Raw genomic sequence first — 17,913 nt, 5'->3', positions numbered from 1 at the left:
AATCCTAAAAGACTTGAAGATGGTCATAGCTACTGGTCTAGTAGGAGACGCTATTCCTGAAACACTTGAAGATGGTAATAGCTACTGGGCTAGTAGGAGATGCTATTCCTGAAAGACTTGAAGATGGTAATAGCTACTGGGCTAGTAGGAGACGCTATTCCTGAATGACTTGAAGATGGTCATTGCTACTGGTCTAGTAAGAGCTGTCATTCCTGAAAGAGTTGAAGACAGTTAACATTGTGTCGGTAGCTACTGGTCTCATAGGAAACATTATTCCTGAAAGAGGGATTTCTGATTTGGAAGCCAGTATGAACTGGTCTATGACAGAAATCCCAAGGATTTTGGTACGCTGGACTACCAACCTTCCCCAGGGCTTCCCAGTCCTCATACATCCCCTCCATGCTGCCTGTGTACACCACATCTCTGAACAGAGAGGGCTCTGTGGTCACTCGTGTCTCCACAACCCTACAAGAAGAACTTGGAGACTTGACTGGTTTGATGATCATTCTAGTGGTTGAGTGGGAGGATAAGTCTTTCTGCAGAGAGGAGATGGCAGAGCCTGCCCTCGAGACCTGACCGATCCGGGGAGAACAGTGTTACCAACGTCAACCAGAGAAAAGCTTTTGAGATATCTTGAGGTTTAGAAGCCAAGACCTTTGGGTGACGGCTATGTTAGTTTGGTTAAGACTATCAACGAAAAGGAAAGTCATCCTTGACTTGAGTTGTTCATTCTATTCTACTGTTAGCTATTCAGCATCTCAGAAAAGCAGTGAGCACTAGAAAAGAGGAAGCTACATGCTACTGCTACCCTACCCACACATTAATGTGTAAATATTTTGGGTGACTGGCTGGTAAAGGATAATAAACACTTCCTCTACAGGTAACTGTATTAGGTTAGGTTAGTTTATACTGCTTGCCTGGAGGTGCCTGTCCTTACCTCATAGCTAGAGTCATGTTTAGGAACAGTAACTTTAGAAACTGTGAACTTTGGAAGTGGGGAAGGGGTAAGACCAGCTTCCACCTGGCTGCTGGTTTCTGTGGTTCTTTGAATCTAGAGTGACCAACAGAGTTATCATTATCCATATAACAGTATATAATTGATATGATTTCTTAATTTAAAACAACGCAAAAATGACAAGACTTTGATCTTGATTTATAATCAGTTAAAGTAGCTTCTATTCAAATTCATGGCATGTGGATATTAAAATGGAGAATAGCATATAATCAAATTGATAGTTTGTCATTTCTGTTTGCCAAGACCCCTTCTAACCTGGGAGAGTGGCACATTTAGATCAAGGCTAACGTGTGGAGCAGCAGCCTGCAGCTGTAGGGCTACAGGCTCCTCTTCAGCTCCAGATTGCTCCACATGCACAGGCTGACGAACACGAGCTAGGTCAACAGCAGCCATCACGGTGGCCAATGCCCCTACTCTTCCAACTCCCTCCCCCTGGAGACAGAACAAGCAGCTTGTTGGATACAGCACATAGATATAGTATCCATGGCAACATCAGCATCAGCTGGATAGACACAGAACATATATCTCAGCGTATCCATGGCTACAAAATCATCAGCTTGATAAATTCAGATCGCCAGATGAACCGGAGCGATTTAACAAGTTGAAGCGGCGACCTTCACTCAGACAGCAACCTGAACATTATGGAGGAGGATAAGCCAATAAGAAAGAAACACCTGCTAGACATAAATACCACAGATAGTAGAAGACCATGAGGGAAGAGACTGTTGAATACCTCGTCACTCCAGGTCTCCATAGGCCCCCTTGTCTCTACTGTTGATGCTTTATTGTTTAGGCTCTACTGTGTACTGTTGAGACAATCCTGTCTTTGATTGATGCTCCACTGTCTACTGTTGAGGCTTTACTGTAAACTGTTGAGGCTCTACTCTCTCGTGTGGAGGTTCTACTGAAAACTGTTGAGGCTAGTAATTACTGTTGAGGCTCTACTGTAAACTGTTGAGGCTCAATTTACAGTTAAGTGGCATTATTTAAATTATGATGATGAGGAGGAAGATGAAGATGATGGTGATGATGAGACATTATTACAAATATGCAGGATTCTTCAATGGGAGGTCCATTTCACACAATGCTGATTGATGATTAATTTACGCATTTTAAGAGGCAAATTCTAAGAGGCAAAGCCAGTGTGATATGGTCTTGGAAGAGGCATTGAATAAGAGAAGAGAGATAGGGATAGAAGATATGTAGAGTGATATTGGGACATGAGACCCAGTCGGTCTCTCTTTTCTAGGAAGAGGTGAGTAAGGTTACGTTAGACAACCAGCTCTCGAGTGCCATGTTTTGTCTGCCTCCAACCACTAGGGCTCCTACCTCTTTGACAGCCATCACTTGCTGTTCCCAGTGCTGCTCCATCTGCATCTGAGTGGAGGAGGTTCTAAGCTGGGTAGAGGTGGAGGTCATAGAGGTGTAGCTGGCCTCACTCATGAAGCCGGCCTGCTTCCAGGGGGGCAGGACGTCGGCCCCTGAAGCCATCTGTTTGCGGGTGGTGAGGGGGGACTTGACAGGCCTGATGGGGGACACCGAGACTCTTGAGGAGGGAGAAATTGGCCTGGGGATTGGAGAAGACCTGCTCATTCCTGTCACAGCACTAGGCTTTGCAGGTATATAAGATAACCATAAGTTAGCACTGCACCAGTACTCATTTCATTTATTGATCAGTGAATATTGGTGCAGTATTAGCTCCTCACTATATTATTTCACATTTTAAGCGTAACAGAGTTAATGATACAGACCATGACTTTTCGTTCATGTGAAACTGTAAACTGTACTCTGATTAAGAAGATAGCCGAACCCATCCAGTGTATCAGGGGTGTAGATGTTACCTGCCAGGCGTGGGCGTGGGGGCCTTCACGTGTCGGACCGGGGAGGGAGACTGATGGCGACCTCCGGCCACCCTGGCCACCAGAGACGGTGGGGTGGGGGACTTGGAGGTGGGTTTGGGAGGAACCCTTGGGGGAGTCTTGTGTGCTAAATGTTGAGTCATGCCGCCTCCTTCTACCTGCATCTCAGTCATGGTGGTGGTCTGGAAACCAGCCCCGGCCCGCTGAACACAGGAGAGCAGAGTTTGTAACTGCGCAAGGTAGGACACACATGCTATCCAACTGACACACTGCTTGTCTCACTGCAGGGCTAGACAAACTGTTTATCCTACTGACGCACTGTTTTCCCACTGACACACTGTTCATCCCACTACAGGGCTAGACATAGTGTTTATTCCACTGACACACCGTTCATCCCACTCCAGGGCTAGACATACTGTTTATCCAACTGACACACTGTTTATCCCGCTGCAGGGCTAGACATACTGTTTATCCCACCAACACACTGTTTATCCCACGTCACTGTTTCTCCCACAGCTGTTCAGCAACCATGCATTAAAGTCTGCTATTCGATTATTACATTTTTCCATTCCATAGTTTGTCCTCCATGACAGTACAAATAGAATGCTACTCTAGTATCTCAAAAATGGTTTGTGCTAGGGATGTGATCAATGCTAGGCTAAGGGCTAGGGTTAGCATTAGGACTAGGGTTAGCATTAGGGCTAGGTTAAGACTTAGAGCGAGTTTGTCCAGCAGTACCTTTTCCACTCTGGTCTGGCGGCTCTGAGACATTTGAGAAGTGGAAATCACAGTCTTGGTTTTCTTCGCAGGCACGGCCTCTTCACCTGAACACAAGGACAAATTCAAAACCCATTCAAGCATTTTTATATGGAAACCGCAGCCATTTATTGCATGTCAAGCTTTTAGAAATGTTTTTACACGTCAAATTTAAGAAGATACCATGGACATTTATTGAAATATGGCTGTTTATCAAAAGTATCTATGTTGCTGTGAGTGTGAGGTGATCAGAAAGGTGTGGAGTGAAACAATACCTTGAACCAGAAGTTCAGCAGTAGAGGTAGATCTTCCGCTGCTGTTTGCGGCATTCACAGAGTATGTCCCAGAGTCCTCTGGGAAGGCTTCAGCAATCAGTAAACTGTAAAGGTCTGCTTCTTGAACAATCGTAAAATCGGGGGAGCTCTGTATCTCAGCTCCCTCCCTGTAGAACTTCACCACAGGTGTAGGGATTCCTGTCACACGAACATCCAGTCTCACTTGGCTTCCTTGTCTTACTGTCAAACTCTGAAGTCTCTGAATAAAGTTGGGTGGCGCAGTCTCAGCTGTCAACAAAAGGAAGAGATTTGAATAAGTCTATGTTTGTTTTATTCTGATGAAAAACCGAAATATAGCACAAGTCAAAGAACGCTGGAGTAATTGCACGGGGCACATGAATCTGTGCTTGGACATGTTTTTATCCTTCTCTTGTCCACTTTAACATCCTAGCAAAGAATGGTGGGGAGAATTACGATCCTCATTAATTCCTTTTTAACAAGCTTCAGGGTCTCGTTAAGGCAGGGTGCCCAACCTTTTTTGACCCAAGATCTACTTTTCAAGTAGCCAACCTCCCGAGATCTACCAGCAAACCTACCTTCAAGCCAGGGGGGGGGGGGGGGGGGGGGGGGGGGGGGGGGGGGGGGGGGGGGGTGGGGGGGGGGGGAACAATTGTTGACGGGGGGGGGGGGGGGGGGGGGGGGTGTATCGTGAACCTACGGACTTCAGTGGGGGTTTCATTCCGTCTGCGCACGGCACCTTCTCAACGATAATCAATAATCTTCCTCCCACTCAGGGTGAAAATGGTAGGTCTTAGCTTGTTTCCCCTCAGCCATGCCAACGTTTAGGAGTGTGTAACTACTGTTGAAGGCTTTCAACTGCTGTTAACAGCACATGCGCTACCGCGCGTATATGTCCCGCGCAAATTTAATTTCATTAGTCTTGATCGACTTGGGATCTGTCGGCGATCTACTGGTAGACCGCGATCGACTGGTTGGGCACCCCTGCGTTAAGGGAAGCAACGTAGTAGGCAGCTCCTACAACACACCCGCCCAGACCCAAGTTCATGTAGCGGGCCCTCAACCAAGACCAACAACTACAACTCACCACATCTACAAAATACTAACTTTGAATGACGACATATACGACTTCATGATATCTTTATTGCAGCTGCTAAAATGTTGATTGTATGTTTTGATTATATTTGATTCAAGTCAATTCCTGTTGAAACGGTTCCATTCTACCAGGTGAAAGAATGTCTCACCTGTAACTAGTAGCTCAGTCAGCAGTACTACCTGCTCATGTCTAACCTGTAACTAGTATCTCAGAAGTGCTGACGGCTCATGTCTCACCTGTAACTAATAGCTCAGCAGTGCAACTTGGTCATGTCCTGAGCAGTGCTACCTGCTCATGTCTCACCTATACCTAGGGGCTGAGCAGTGCTACCTGCTCATGTCGTCCCTGTAACTAGTAGCCAGTGTTGTATAGTAGCGAAGTAGAAATACTTCGTTACTGTACTTAAGTAGTTTTTTTGGATATTTAGGGGTCCAAGCCAACAGGTTGGATCCCTATTGTTTTTGTAAGGATTTTTATTATTAGGGGTCCAAGCCAACAGGTTGGATCCCTATTGTTTTTGTAAGGATTTTTCTTTTTGGGTGTCAAGCAACTATGTTGCGAGACAACCTATTGTTATTGTACGAATTCTTATTATTATTATTATTATTGGGTGTCAAGCAACTATGTTGCGAGACAACCTATTGTTTTTGTACGAATTCCTATTATTATTATTATTATTATTATTATTATTATTATTGGGTGTCAAGCAACTATGTTGCGAGACAACCTATTGTTTTTGTATGAATTCCTATTATTATTATTATCCTTCAGTGGGAGTCAATGGCAGCCCATAGAACCGCTTGGCGAAAAGTTGTGAAATTTGGCACACTGGTTCAAGACAGCCCCATTAGCCCATTAACCCAATCTCAGGTCGCTAGCCCCACAGCTCTAGCGCCACCAATAGGTCAAAGTTGGACATGCATTCATGTTCATAACTTTCGACCTATTCGACCAATTTTCACAAACCAGGTATCATTGGATTCCTTGAACCAAGCCCAGTTCAACACACCCTATGACGTCATTGCGCCATGAAGTTTATGTCTGCCATCTTGGTTTATGTCAAAAACCCTCAAAATGCTACTTCTATCACAAATCTTGTCCAATCATCTCGAAACTTGGCACCCATGATCTTCTGGCCATGCTTGATACAAAACATCTAATAGATTTGTCAAATTCAAAACCGTTTGCCCGCTACAGCCAATCAAATTTGGCGGCGTAGCCGCCAAACCGGATGTAAGCCCATATCTCAGCAGCCCTTTGACATATCATAACCAACCTTGGTAAATAGACCCATGACCCCATAAAGGTTACACTGAATGAATTTGGTGACCTTTGACCTCTAGGGGGCGCTGTTATTAATGTCGATGTGTTTTGACTCCTCTCTCTTCACATGAGTACATTTCAAACTTATTATTAATGTCTGGTGATACTATCAGACCCTCCCCGTATGGCTAGCATATTATATATTGCAAAAATATCCGCGACGGCCAATGATATTCGAGCGCGAAGCCGCCAAACCGGAAACACGCCAATATCTCAGCAGCCCTTTGACATATCATAACCAAACTTGATAGATAGACCCATAACATCATCATGGGGACACTCAATGAATTTGGTGACCATTGACCTCTAGGGGGCGCTATAATTAATGAAGACGTGTTTTAACTCCTCTCTCTTCACATGAGTACATTTCAAACTTATCATTAATGTCTGGTGATACTATCAGACCTCCCCGAATGGCTAGCATATTATTTATTGCAGAAATATCCGCGACAGCCAATGATATTCGACCGCGAAGCCGCCAAACTGGAAACACGGCAATATCTCAGCAGCCCTTTGACATATCATAACCAAACTTGATACATAGACCCATAACATCATCATGGGGACACTCAATGAATTTGGTGACCATTGACCTCTAGGAGGCGCTATCATTAATGAAGACGTGTTTTAACTCCTCTCTCTTCACATGAGTACATTTCAAGCTTATTTTCAATGTCGGATGATACTGTCAGACCTCCCCATATCGCCTATGAATTATTTCTCATGGCAACATCAGAACTTGGCCACCATGTTGAAAGTTGTCAAAATCAGTTGCAAATTTCCACAGGCCACAAATTACGTCCAATCTTCATGAAACTTGGCAAATATGATCTTCAGACCAAGTTGAACAAATTTATTAAACAGCTTTCTCAAATTCAAAACCGTTTGGCCGTGACAGCCAGTCAAACTTGACGTTGCTCATTAATGGGTAGACACTGCACTCGTGTGGCGCTCATTAATGGGTAGACACTGCACTCGTGTGGCGACAAGCGGTACATAATGTATGATGCAACAATGACTATATTCATCATTCCGCCCACCTACAATATAAACCGCAATTCCCACTGGATAAGATGCTTCACGAACAACCTCCAGAACGGATGCTTGTTTACATTGTGTCTCTTTTAGGGATATTGTTCCGAATACCCCTATGTATTTGTGACATTTGTTCTGTCAGGCAGACTGCATTGCGCCCTTACCCTAGGTGGGGTCCATTTCCCATTTACTCATCCCACCGGCTGTCGGTATTGCCGATTTCCGAGGCGGTCGTCATGTAGCCCAATGGCCGATTGCGTCCATCCGGCAGAATTAGCCTACTGAGTCCGATTATGCTTGACACCCACATTGCTGCTCGCAGCTATATTTATTATTATTATCCTTCAATGGGAGTCAATGGCAGCCCTTAGAACCGCTTGGCGAAAAGTTGTGCAATTTGGCACACTGGTTCAAGACAGCCCCATTAGCCCATAACCCAATCTCAGGTCGCTAGCCCAAAAGCTCTAGCGCCACCAACAGGTCAAAGTTGGACATGCATTCATGTTCATAACTTTTGACCCATTCGACCAATATTCACAAACCAGGTATCATTGGATTCCTTAAACAAAGCCCAGTTCAACACACCCTATGACGTCATTGCGCCATGAGGTATATTTCCGCCATCTTGGTTTATGTAAAAAACCATCCAAATGCTACTTCTATCACAAATCTTGTCCAAACATCTCGAAACTTGGCAAACATGATCTCCCGGCCATGCTTGATAAAAAACATCGAATAGATTTTTCAAATTCAAAACCATTTGCCCGCTAAAGTCAATCAAATTTGGCGGCTAAGCCGCCAAACCGGATGTAAGCCCATATCTCAGCAGCCCTTTGACATATCATAACCAACCTTAGTAGGTAGACCTATGACCCCATAAAGGTGACACTAAATGAATTTGGTGACCTTTGACCTCTAGGGGGCGCTGTTATTAATGTCGATGTGTTTTGACTCCTCTCTCTTCACATGAGTACATTTCAAACTTATTATTAATGTCTGGTGATACTATCAGACCTCCCCGTATGGCTAGCACATTATTTCTTGCAGAAATATCCGCGACAGCCAATGATATTAGACCGCGAAGCCGCCAAACCGGAAACACGCCAATATCTCTGCAGCCCTTTGACATATCATAACCAAACTTGATATATAGACCCATAACATCATCATGGGGACACTCAATGAATTTGGTGACCATTGACCTCTAGAGGGCGCTATAATTAATGAAGACGTGTTTTAACTCCTCTCTCTTCACATGAGTACATTTCAAACTCATTTTCAATGTCTGATGATACTGTCAGACCTACTCATATAGCTTATAAATTATTTCTCATTGCAACATCAGAACTTGGCCGCCATGTTGAAAGTTGTCAAAATCAGTTGTAAATTCCCACAGGCCACAAATTATGTCCAATCTTCATGAAACTCTGCATATATGATCTTCAGACCAAGCTGAACTAATGTGTTAAACAGCTTTCTCAAATTCAAAACCGTTTGGCCGTGACAGGCAATCAAACTTGACGGCGCTCATTAATGGGTAGACACTGCACTCGTGTGGCGATAAGCGGTACTTAATGTATAATGCAACAATGACTATATTTACCATTCCGCCCTTAAAATATAAACTGCAATTCCCACTGGATCAGATGCTTCACGAACCACCTCCAGAAGGGATGCTTGTTTACATGGTGTCTCTTTTAGGGATATTGTTCCGAATACCCCTATGTATTTGTGACATTTGTTCTGTCAGGCAGACTGCATTGCGCCCTTACCTCTAGGTGGGGTCCTTTTTCCCATTTACTCATCCCACCGGCTGTCGGTATTGCCGATTTCCGAGGCGGTCGTCATGTAGCCCCCAGGCCAATTGCGTCCATCCGGCAGAATTAGCCTACCGAGTCCGATTATGCTTGACACCCACATTGCTGCTCGCAGCTATATTTATTATTATTAGGGGTCCAAGCCAACAGGTTGGATCCCTATTGTTTTTGTAAGGATTATTCCTATTATTATTATTAGGGGTCCAAGCCAACAGGTTGGATCCCTATTGTTTTTGTAAGGATTATTATTCTTTTTATTATACTTCCTACCAAGAAAGTGGTACCACAGCCCAAACCGTAAATGGTGCCGACACGCCAATTGCATGACTAGATCCAGGTCAGTGAAGACTATGCAGACGACAAAATCCGGACACGCCGGTCACTAGGTGGCGCTATACCAAGGAATACGCGTTTGGGGCTATAACTCCCACACCGAACCTCCCAGAGTCCAAAAACTTGTACACACAGATGCACTGGAGTCTGCTGCATCTTTTGGCCTAGGCCACGCCCATTTGCGTCCATGAATATTTTTCGCTAAATTGCAAAAACCGCTAAACTATTTTTTCGCTACTCCTCCCACATTTCTTGACCAATCGACACCAAACTTTGCACACGACATCTTCAGACGCACACGCAAAGGAATCGTCGGACAGTTTTTTGATCCGACCTTCGACGACGAAACGGTAGCGTTTTGAATATTTGTTAATTAGCTAAATTAGACGTGGAAAATCAAAAATCCAAAAAAATCAAGAATTAGAAATCTTTTGGCATAGGCCACGCCCATTTGCGTCTATAATTTTTTTTCGCAAAATCGCGAAAACCGCAAAACTGCCTTTTCCCTACTCCTCCCACATTTCTTGACCAATTCACACAAAACTTGGCACACGATATCTTCAGACGCACACAAAAAGAAGGCATGGAACACTTTTTTGATCCGACCTTCGATGACGAAACGGTAGCATTTTCAATATTTGTTTATTAGCTAAGTTTTAAGTCGAAAATCAAAAATCAAAAAAAAAAAAAAATTTGACATCGGATCAAGTCCAAATTTTACACACATGTTGGTGCTAACCTCTACAGCGTACCTCTACAGCGTACGATTATTGCTAAGTTTTTGCATGACTAGATCCAGGTCAGTGGATCTATAAAATACGAAATTGTATATCTTCTAATTGGCCCAAGGAATGTTCTTCAAACTATAAGGGAACCATCAAGGGGCAAACCCGAGTCTATATAAAAATATGGCAAAGAATTATTAATGTGGGCGGGAGTTATTTGGCAAAGGAAAATTGTCTTTGGAAAATTTCGCCAACAGGGCGGCACCAAAAAACGACGATTGTATATCTCCTATTTGGCCAATGGAATGTTCTGAAAACGCGTTTTAGGCTATAACTCCCACACCGAAGCTCCCACAGTCAAAACCTTTATATCCACAGGTTCACGGTAGCGTTTTGAACACATGCTTCGCGTTGTGCCGGCGAAACGCACCTTTCTTGTCGCGTTGTGCCGGCGAAATGCACACTTCTTGGACCCCTGCATAACTGCTTGCAGTTCTAGTTATTATTATTTCGTACGCCTTAGAAGTGGTACCACAGCCCAAACCGTAAATGGTGCACACGCGCCAATTACATGACTAGAACCAGGTCCGGCACCGCTACTCAGATAACAAAATCCAGACACGCCGGTCCCTAGGTGGCGCTATACCAAGGAATACGCGTTTGGGGCTATAACTCCCACACCGAACCTCCCAGAGTCCAAAAACTTGTACCCACATATGCACTGGAGTCTGCTGCATCTTTTGGCCTAGGCCACGCCCATTTGCGTCCATGAATATTTTTCGCTAAATTGCGAAAACCGCAAAACTATTTTTTCGCTACTCCTCCCACATTTCTTGACCAATCGACACCAAACTTTGCACACGACATCTTCAGACGCACACGCAAAGGAATCGTCGGACAGTTTTTGATCCGACCTTCGACGACGAAACGGTAGCGTTTTGAATATTTGTTAATTAGCTAAATTAGACGTGGAAAATCAAAAATCCAAAAAATCAAGAATTAGAAATCTTTTGGCATAGGCCACCCAATTTGCCGTATATATTTTTTTCGCAAAAATCGCCCGAAAACCGCAAAAATGCCCTTTTACCTACCCTCCCACATTTCTGGACCAATTCACACAAAACTTTGGCACACGCTATCTTCAGACGCACACAAAACGAAGGCAGGAAACACTTTTTTGATAAGACCTTCGATGACGAAACGTAGCATTTTCATATATTTGTTTATTAGCTAATTAGTTTTTAAGTCGAAAATCAAAAATCACAAAAAAAAAGAAATTGACATCGGATCAAGTCCAAATTTACACAACAGTTGGTGCTAACCTCTTACAGCGTACCTCTACATGGTCACATTATTGCTAAGTTTTTGCAGACTAGATCCAGGGACACAGGGATCTAAAAATACGAAATTGGATATCTTCTAATTGGGCCTAAGGAATGTTCTTTCAAACTCTAAGGGAACATCAAGGGCAAACCAGATCTATATAAAAAAATATGGCAACGAATTATTAATGTGGGGCTGGGAGTTATTTGGCCAAAGGAAAATTGTCTTTGGGAAAATTTCGCCAACCAGGGCGGCACCCAAAAAACGCACGACATTGTATATCTCCTATTTGGCCAATTGGATATGTTCTGAAAAAGCGTTTTAGGCTATAACTCCCACACCGAAGCTCCCAACAGTCAAAACCTGTATATCCACTAGGTTCACGGTAGCGTTTTACACCACTTGCTTTCGCTGTGGTGCCTGCGAAACGCATCCTTTCTTGTCGCGTGTGCCGGCGAACATGCACACTTCTTGGAACCCCCTGCATAACTGCTTGCAGTTCTAGTTATTATTATTTCGTAAGCCTTAGAAGTGGTACCACAGCCCAAACCGTAAATGGTGCACACGCGCCAATTACATGACTAGAACCAGGTCCGGCACCGCTACCTCAGATAACAAAATCCAGACACGCCGGTCCCTAGGTGGCGCTATACCAAGGAATACGCGTTTGGGGCTATAACTCCCACACCGAACCTCCCAGAGTCCAAAACTTGTACCCACATATGCACTGGAGTCTGCTGCATCTTTGGCCTAGGCCACGCCCATTTGCGTCTATTGAATATTTTTCGCTAAATCGCGAAAACCGCAAAACTGTTTTTTCGCTACTCCTCCCACATTTCTTGACCAATCGACACCAAACTTTGCACAAGACATCTTCAGACGCACACGCAAAGAATGCATTGAAACAGTTTTTTGATCTGACCTTCGACGGACGAAACGGTTAGCGTTTTGATATTGGTTTATTAGCTAAATTAGACGTGGAATATCAAAAATCCAAAGAAATCCAAAAATAGACATCGGATCGAGTCAAATTTTTAAACAAATGTTGGTGCTAACCTTAATGTCGTTCGATACAAATTTCGGAAAATTTTGCCATTAGGTGGGCGCAATAAACAAGGAATTGTATATCTTTGCGTAACAAAATTTTCGCCGCGGAAAACGCTACACTCCCTTCTCGCTACTCGTACCCACAGTCAAATATCCTTTGTCTCCCCAGGTTCAGGGTAGCGTTTTGAACACATGCTTCGCGTTGTGCGGCGTAAACGCACGTTTCTTGTCGCGTTGTGCCGTCGAAATGCACACTTCTTTGGACCCCTGCATAACTGCTTGCAGTTTCTAGTTATACTAACTGGCTTGAAAGTGGGAACCACAGGCCCAAACCGTAATGGTGCACACGCGCCACTTGCATGACTAGATCCCAGGTACGGCCACCGCTACTCAGATAACCAAATCCAGACACGCCGGCCACTAGGTGGCGCCTATACCAAGGAATACGCGTTTGGGGCTATAACTCCCACACCGAACCTCCCAGAGTCCAAAAACTTGTACACACAGATGACCTGGAGTCTGCTGCATCTTTTGGCCTAGGCCAAGCCCATTTTGCGTTCTTTTGAATATTTTTCGCTAAATCTGCGAAAACATGCAAACGTATTTTCGCTACTACCTCCAACATCTGGCTGATAATCGACACCAAACTGCCAACACGGATCTTCAGCCGCACACGCAAAGAAATTTATTAGAAAGTTTTTGAATACGACCCTTCGACGACGAAACGTTTAGAGTTTTGATATATTTTAAGTTTAGCTAATATTAGGACCGTTGGAAATTAAAAATCCCAAAAATCCAAAATGAGTAAATCGGGATCGATGGTCCAAATTCTCACAATGTTGGTGCTTAACCTTAATGACGTTCGATAAAAATTTCGGAAAATTTCGCCATTAGGGGCGCACTAAACGAGGAAATTGTATATCTTCTACAAAATTTCGCCGCGAAAACGCTACACTGACTTCTCGCTACTCCTACCACAGTCAAATCCTTTGTATCCACAGGTTCAGGGTAGCGTTTTAAACACATGCTTTGCGTTGTGCCGGCGAAACGCACATTTCTTGTCGCGTTGTGCCGGCGAAATGCACACTTCTTGGACCCTGCATAACTGCTTGCAGTTCTAGTTAGGGGTCCAAGCCAACAGGTTGGATCCCTATTGTTTTTGTAAGGATTTTTCTTATTAGGGGTCCAAGCCAACAGGTTGGATCCCTATTGTTTTTGTAAGGATTATTATTAGGGGTCCAAGCCAACAGGTTGGATCCCTATTGTTTTTGTAAGGATTCTTCTTCTTTTTATACTTCCCGCGCTATAAGTGGGGCCACAGCCCAAACCGTAATGGTGCCTACATGCAAATTGCAGACTAGAATCCAGGTCCTTAGTCAGGCAGAAGACAAAATCCAGACCCCGGCCCTAGTTGGCGCTATAACCACGGAATACGCGTTTAGGGGCTATACTCCACACCGAACCTCCCAGATTCCAAAAACGTGTACACACAGATCACTGGAGTCTGTTGCATCTTTTGGCCTAGGCCACGCGCCATTTGCGTCTATGAATATTTTTCGCTAAATCGCGAAAAACGCAAAACTGTTTTTTCCCTACTCCTCCCACATTTTTGACCATCGACACCAAACTTTGCACACGACATTTTCAGACGCACGCGCAAAGAAATTATCGGACAGTTTTTTGATCCGACCTTCGACGACGAAACGGTAGCATTTTGAATATTTGTTTATTAGCTAAATTAGACGTGGAAAATCAAAAATACAAAAAAATACAAAAGTAGACATCGGATCGAGTCCTAATTCTACACACATGTCGTGCTACCCTTAATGGAGTTCAATAAAGAATTCGGAATATTTCGCCATTAGGGGGCGCAATAAACAAGGAAATTGTATATCTTCTAATTGGCCGAAAGAATGTTCTTCAAACTATAAGGGAACCATCAAGGGGCAAACCCGAGTCTATATAAAAAATATGGCCAAGAATTATTAATGTGGGCGGGAGTTATTTGGCAAAGGAAAATTGTCTTTGGAAAATTTCGCCACAAGGGGGCGCAAATAAACGACGAAATATATATCTCCTAACTGGCCAATGGAATATTCTGAAAACGCGTTTTAGGCTATAACTCCCACACCGAAGCTCCCACAATCAAAAACGTTATATCTACAGATTCACTGGAGTCAGCTGCATCTTTGGCATACGCCGTTCCTCAATTTCGAACACATGCTTCGCGTTGTGCCGGCGAAATGCACACTTCTTGGACCCTGCATAACTGCTTGCAGTTCTAGTATTATTCCCCCCTAGAAGTGGGCCCACAGCCCAAACCGTAAATGGTGCCGACATGCCAATTGCATGACTAGATCCAGGTCCCTGAGTTCTAGGCAGACGACAAAATCCAGACACGCCGGCCACTAGGTGGCGCTATACCAAGGAATACGCGTTTAGGGCTATAACTCCCACACCGAACCTCCCAGAGTCCAAAAACTTGTACACACAGATTCACTGGAGTCTGTTGCATCTTTTGGCCTAGGCCACGCCCATTTGCGTCTATGAATATTTTTCGCTAAATCGCGAAAACCGCAAAACTGTTTTTTCCCTACTCCTCCCACATTTTTTGACCAATCGACACCAAACTTTGCACACGACATTTCAGACGCACGCGCAAAGAAATTATCGGACAGTTTTTTGATCCGACCTTCGACGACGAAACGGTAGCGTTTTGAATATTGGTTTATGAGCTAAATTAGACGTTGAATAACAAAAATCCCAAAAAATCCAAAATTAGACATCGGATCGAGTCCAAATTTTACACACATGTTGGTGCCAACCTTAACGTCGTCCGTAAAAAAATTCGGAAGATTCCGCCTTTAGGGGCGCAATAAACGAGGGAATTGTATATCTTCTACAGAATTTCGCCGCGGAAAACGCTACACTGACTTCTCGCTACTCCTACCACAGTCAAATCCTTTGTATCCACAGGTTCAGGGTAGCGTTTTAAACACATGCTTCGCGTTGTGCCGGCGAAACGCACATTTCTTGTCGCGTTGTGCCGGCGAAATGCACACTTCTTGGACCCCTGCATAACTGCTTGCAGTTCTAGTTGTATTTACTTTACTACTTAATTTCTCTGTACTTTTACTTCGCTACATTTTGCGAAGAAAACTGATACTTTTACTCCGCTACATTTCCCTTGAAACCTTCGTTACTCGTTACAAAATCAACTCAGCTTTAGAAAAAAAAAAAAGAATCATGAGAGATATGAGAATAACGCGGGGACTGTGGTAGAACACAGACTGCGAGCCTGTTTGGCGAATCAGCTGTCCCAGCGCACGTTCGCAAAGCCCCCTTGCTTAGTTACTGTTTGCTACGTCGATCAAAACTCCTACGACTGTCAACACACAAATGCATGGCTAGGACGAGGGCAAGGGCTATCAAAATTCTACTATTTGTATCAGGCTGGTTTGTACACGCAGTATTACAACACTATCTTTAAATACCCTTTTTGGGCAGGGACTTAAGTTTTCCGAAAATCCGCGATCCTGGATGACACCAAAATCAATATTAAGTAACGTGTACCAGCGCTTGCGGGATAATAGGTCGGGCTACGATATCTGTCAGTGTCAGTGATTTTTTTTTGGAGTAACTCCGCGACAGCATCCAGATCATGGCAAAATGGACTGCAATATGCAGTGGAAGGATGTTTTCAAAAAGATCAACAACGAAGGGGAAACAACAATAAATCGAAGCAAAATCATACAGGTCTCAATCAAAAAATTAGAAACTTCACAACCTCAAAATAAATACCACCAGCACAACATTTAAACTAGTAAGGTTCTTTCAGCGCTTTTTATTAACAGCAGTTACTTGTACTTTTACTTTCAGTACTTAAGTACATTTAATATCAGAAAAGTACTTTTGATACTCAAGTACAGTAAAGATCAGATACTTTAATACTTTTACTTAGTACTATTCTAAAAGGTGACCTTTACTTTTACTTAAGTAATTTTTCCAGTAAGGTATCTGTACTTTTACTTAGTATGGCTTTTGAGTACTTTATACACCACTGCTAGTAGCTCAGCAGTACTACCTGCTCATGGCTTACCTGTAACTAGGAGCTTGTCTGTACTACCTGCTCATGTCTTACCTGTAACTATGGGCTCAGAAGTGGTACATTTGTCATGTCTCACCTGTAACTAGGAGCTCAGCAGTGCTAGTGGCTTGTCCTGCACCATTGGTGGCTCTCACAGAAAATCTTCCACTGTGTGTGGCAGTCACTGCAGGGATCCTCAGAACAGCGCGGCCATCGCTGAACGAGATCTGAATGCCGGGAAGAGCGGCAGCAGAAAGGACCTGGCCATCACGAAACCAGCTTACCTCAGGAACTGGGGAACCTGGTGGACATTAGGCATCAGTTAGCATGAGCAATTAGCACTATCTACCAGTTAGCAGACGCCATGAGCACAATCTCCCAGTAAGAACGATCCACCACTTAGCAACTATTCACCAGTTGGCATTACAACAGCAAAATCTCAGTCAGGCTGATGCACTACGTATGGAAAAACTGATTGGCAGAACTGGAAACAGGGGACCGTTTGCACGATTTAAAACAAATGGAAGACCAAAAGCTCTACTTCATATATATTTATATTATCAATATTATGTAGCTTATGTAGATTATGTAGCATTGGGAATATTATTTAAACTATTCCATGCTAAACCTTGAACAGTGAATAAGTGTAGACCTATGTGTGGGAGTCCTGTAATCCTCCATTTTGGTTACATTTATGTAAAAAATGATTAAAGATGAATTTGAGGAATATATTGGACAGGAAGTGATTGTTCTTACCAGTAACTTGAGCCTCAAACGTTGCAGCACTACCCTCTAGTGCCACAACGCTTTGCAGCGGCTGTGTGAATGTTGGCGCCTGTGTCGACATGTTGCTCGGCACCCTGCAGAGAGAGAGGGAGAGGGAGAAAGTGAGAGAGAGAAAGAAAGAGAGAGAGAGAGATAATGTTACAAGAAAATACATTTAATGTGTGCAAACACGCTATACTTTTTTTGGTGTGCTACCACTGAAGTGTTTAAAGTGTCTCTGGGTTAAAAATATGCTAGGCTTATTTTACAGGATAGTATGGTTGTAAAGGTAAAGATGAGTGAATTTATAAAGTTTGATGAGCAACAAAACCAATTACTTATTTGACCGTGTACTTTGGTCGAATATGACCTTTAGATGTCATGAAACTTTATATCATAAGTATGTGGTTAGCTCTTATGAAAGCCAACTTTAAAGATC

General features: G+C 43.6%; 1 protein-coding gene across 1 annotated transcript in view; it reads right to left on the bottom strand.

Annotated features, from left to right (window-relative positions):
* Window positions 1-17,913, bottom strand: part of ttn.2 (titin, tandem duplicate 2) — a 33,232-nt gene that overhangs the window by 12,645 nt on the left and 2,674 nt on the right. Inside the window, 9 exon segments of the mRNA XM_056612245.1 lie at window positions 363-572; window positions 938-1,051; window positions 1,271-1,447; window positions 2,345-2,540; window positions 2,857-3,077; window positions 3,613-3,698; window positions 3,906-4,193; window positions 16,807-17,010; window positions 17,466-17,569. Of these exon segments, the coding sequence (XP_056468220.1) occupies window positions 363-572; window positions 938-1,051; window positions 1,271-1,447; window positions 2,345-2,540; window positions 2,857-3,077; window positions 3,613-3,698; window positions 3,906-4,193; window positions 16,807-17,010; window positions 17,466-17,556 (1,587 nt within the window). The 5' untranslated portion in view covers window positions 17,557-17,569.

Source organism: Gadus chalcogrammus, chromosome 16 (assembly GCF_026213295.1).
Source record: "Gadus chalcogrammus isolate NIFS_2021 chromosome 16, NIFS_Gcha_1.0, whole genome shotgun sequence".
NCBI lineage: Eukaryota > Metazoa > Chordata > Actinopteri > Gadiformes > Gadidae > Gadus > Gadus chalcogrammus.
This window is presented reverse-complemented; position numbering and strand designations above follow the sequence as displayed.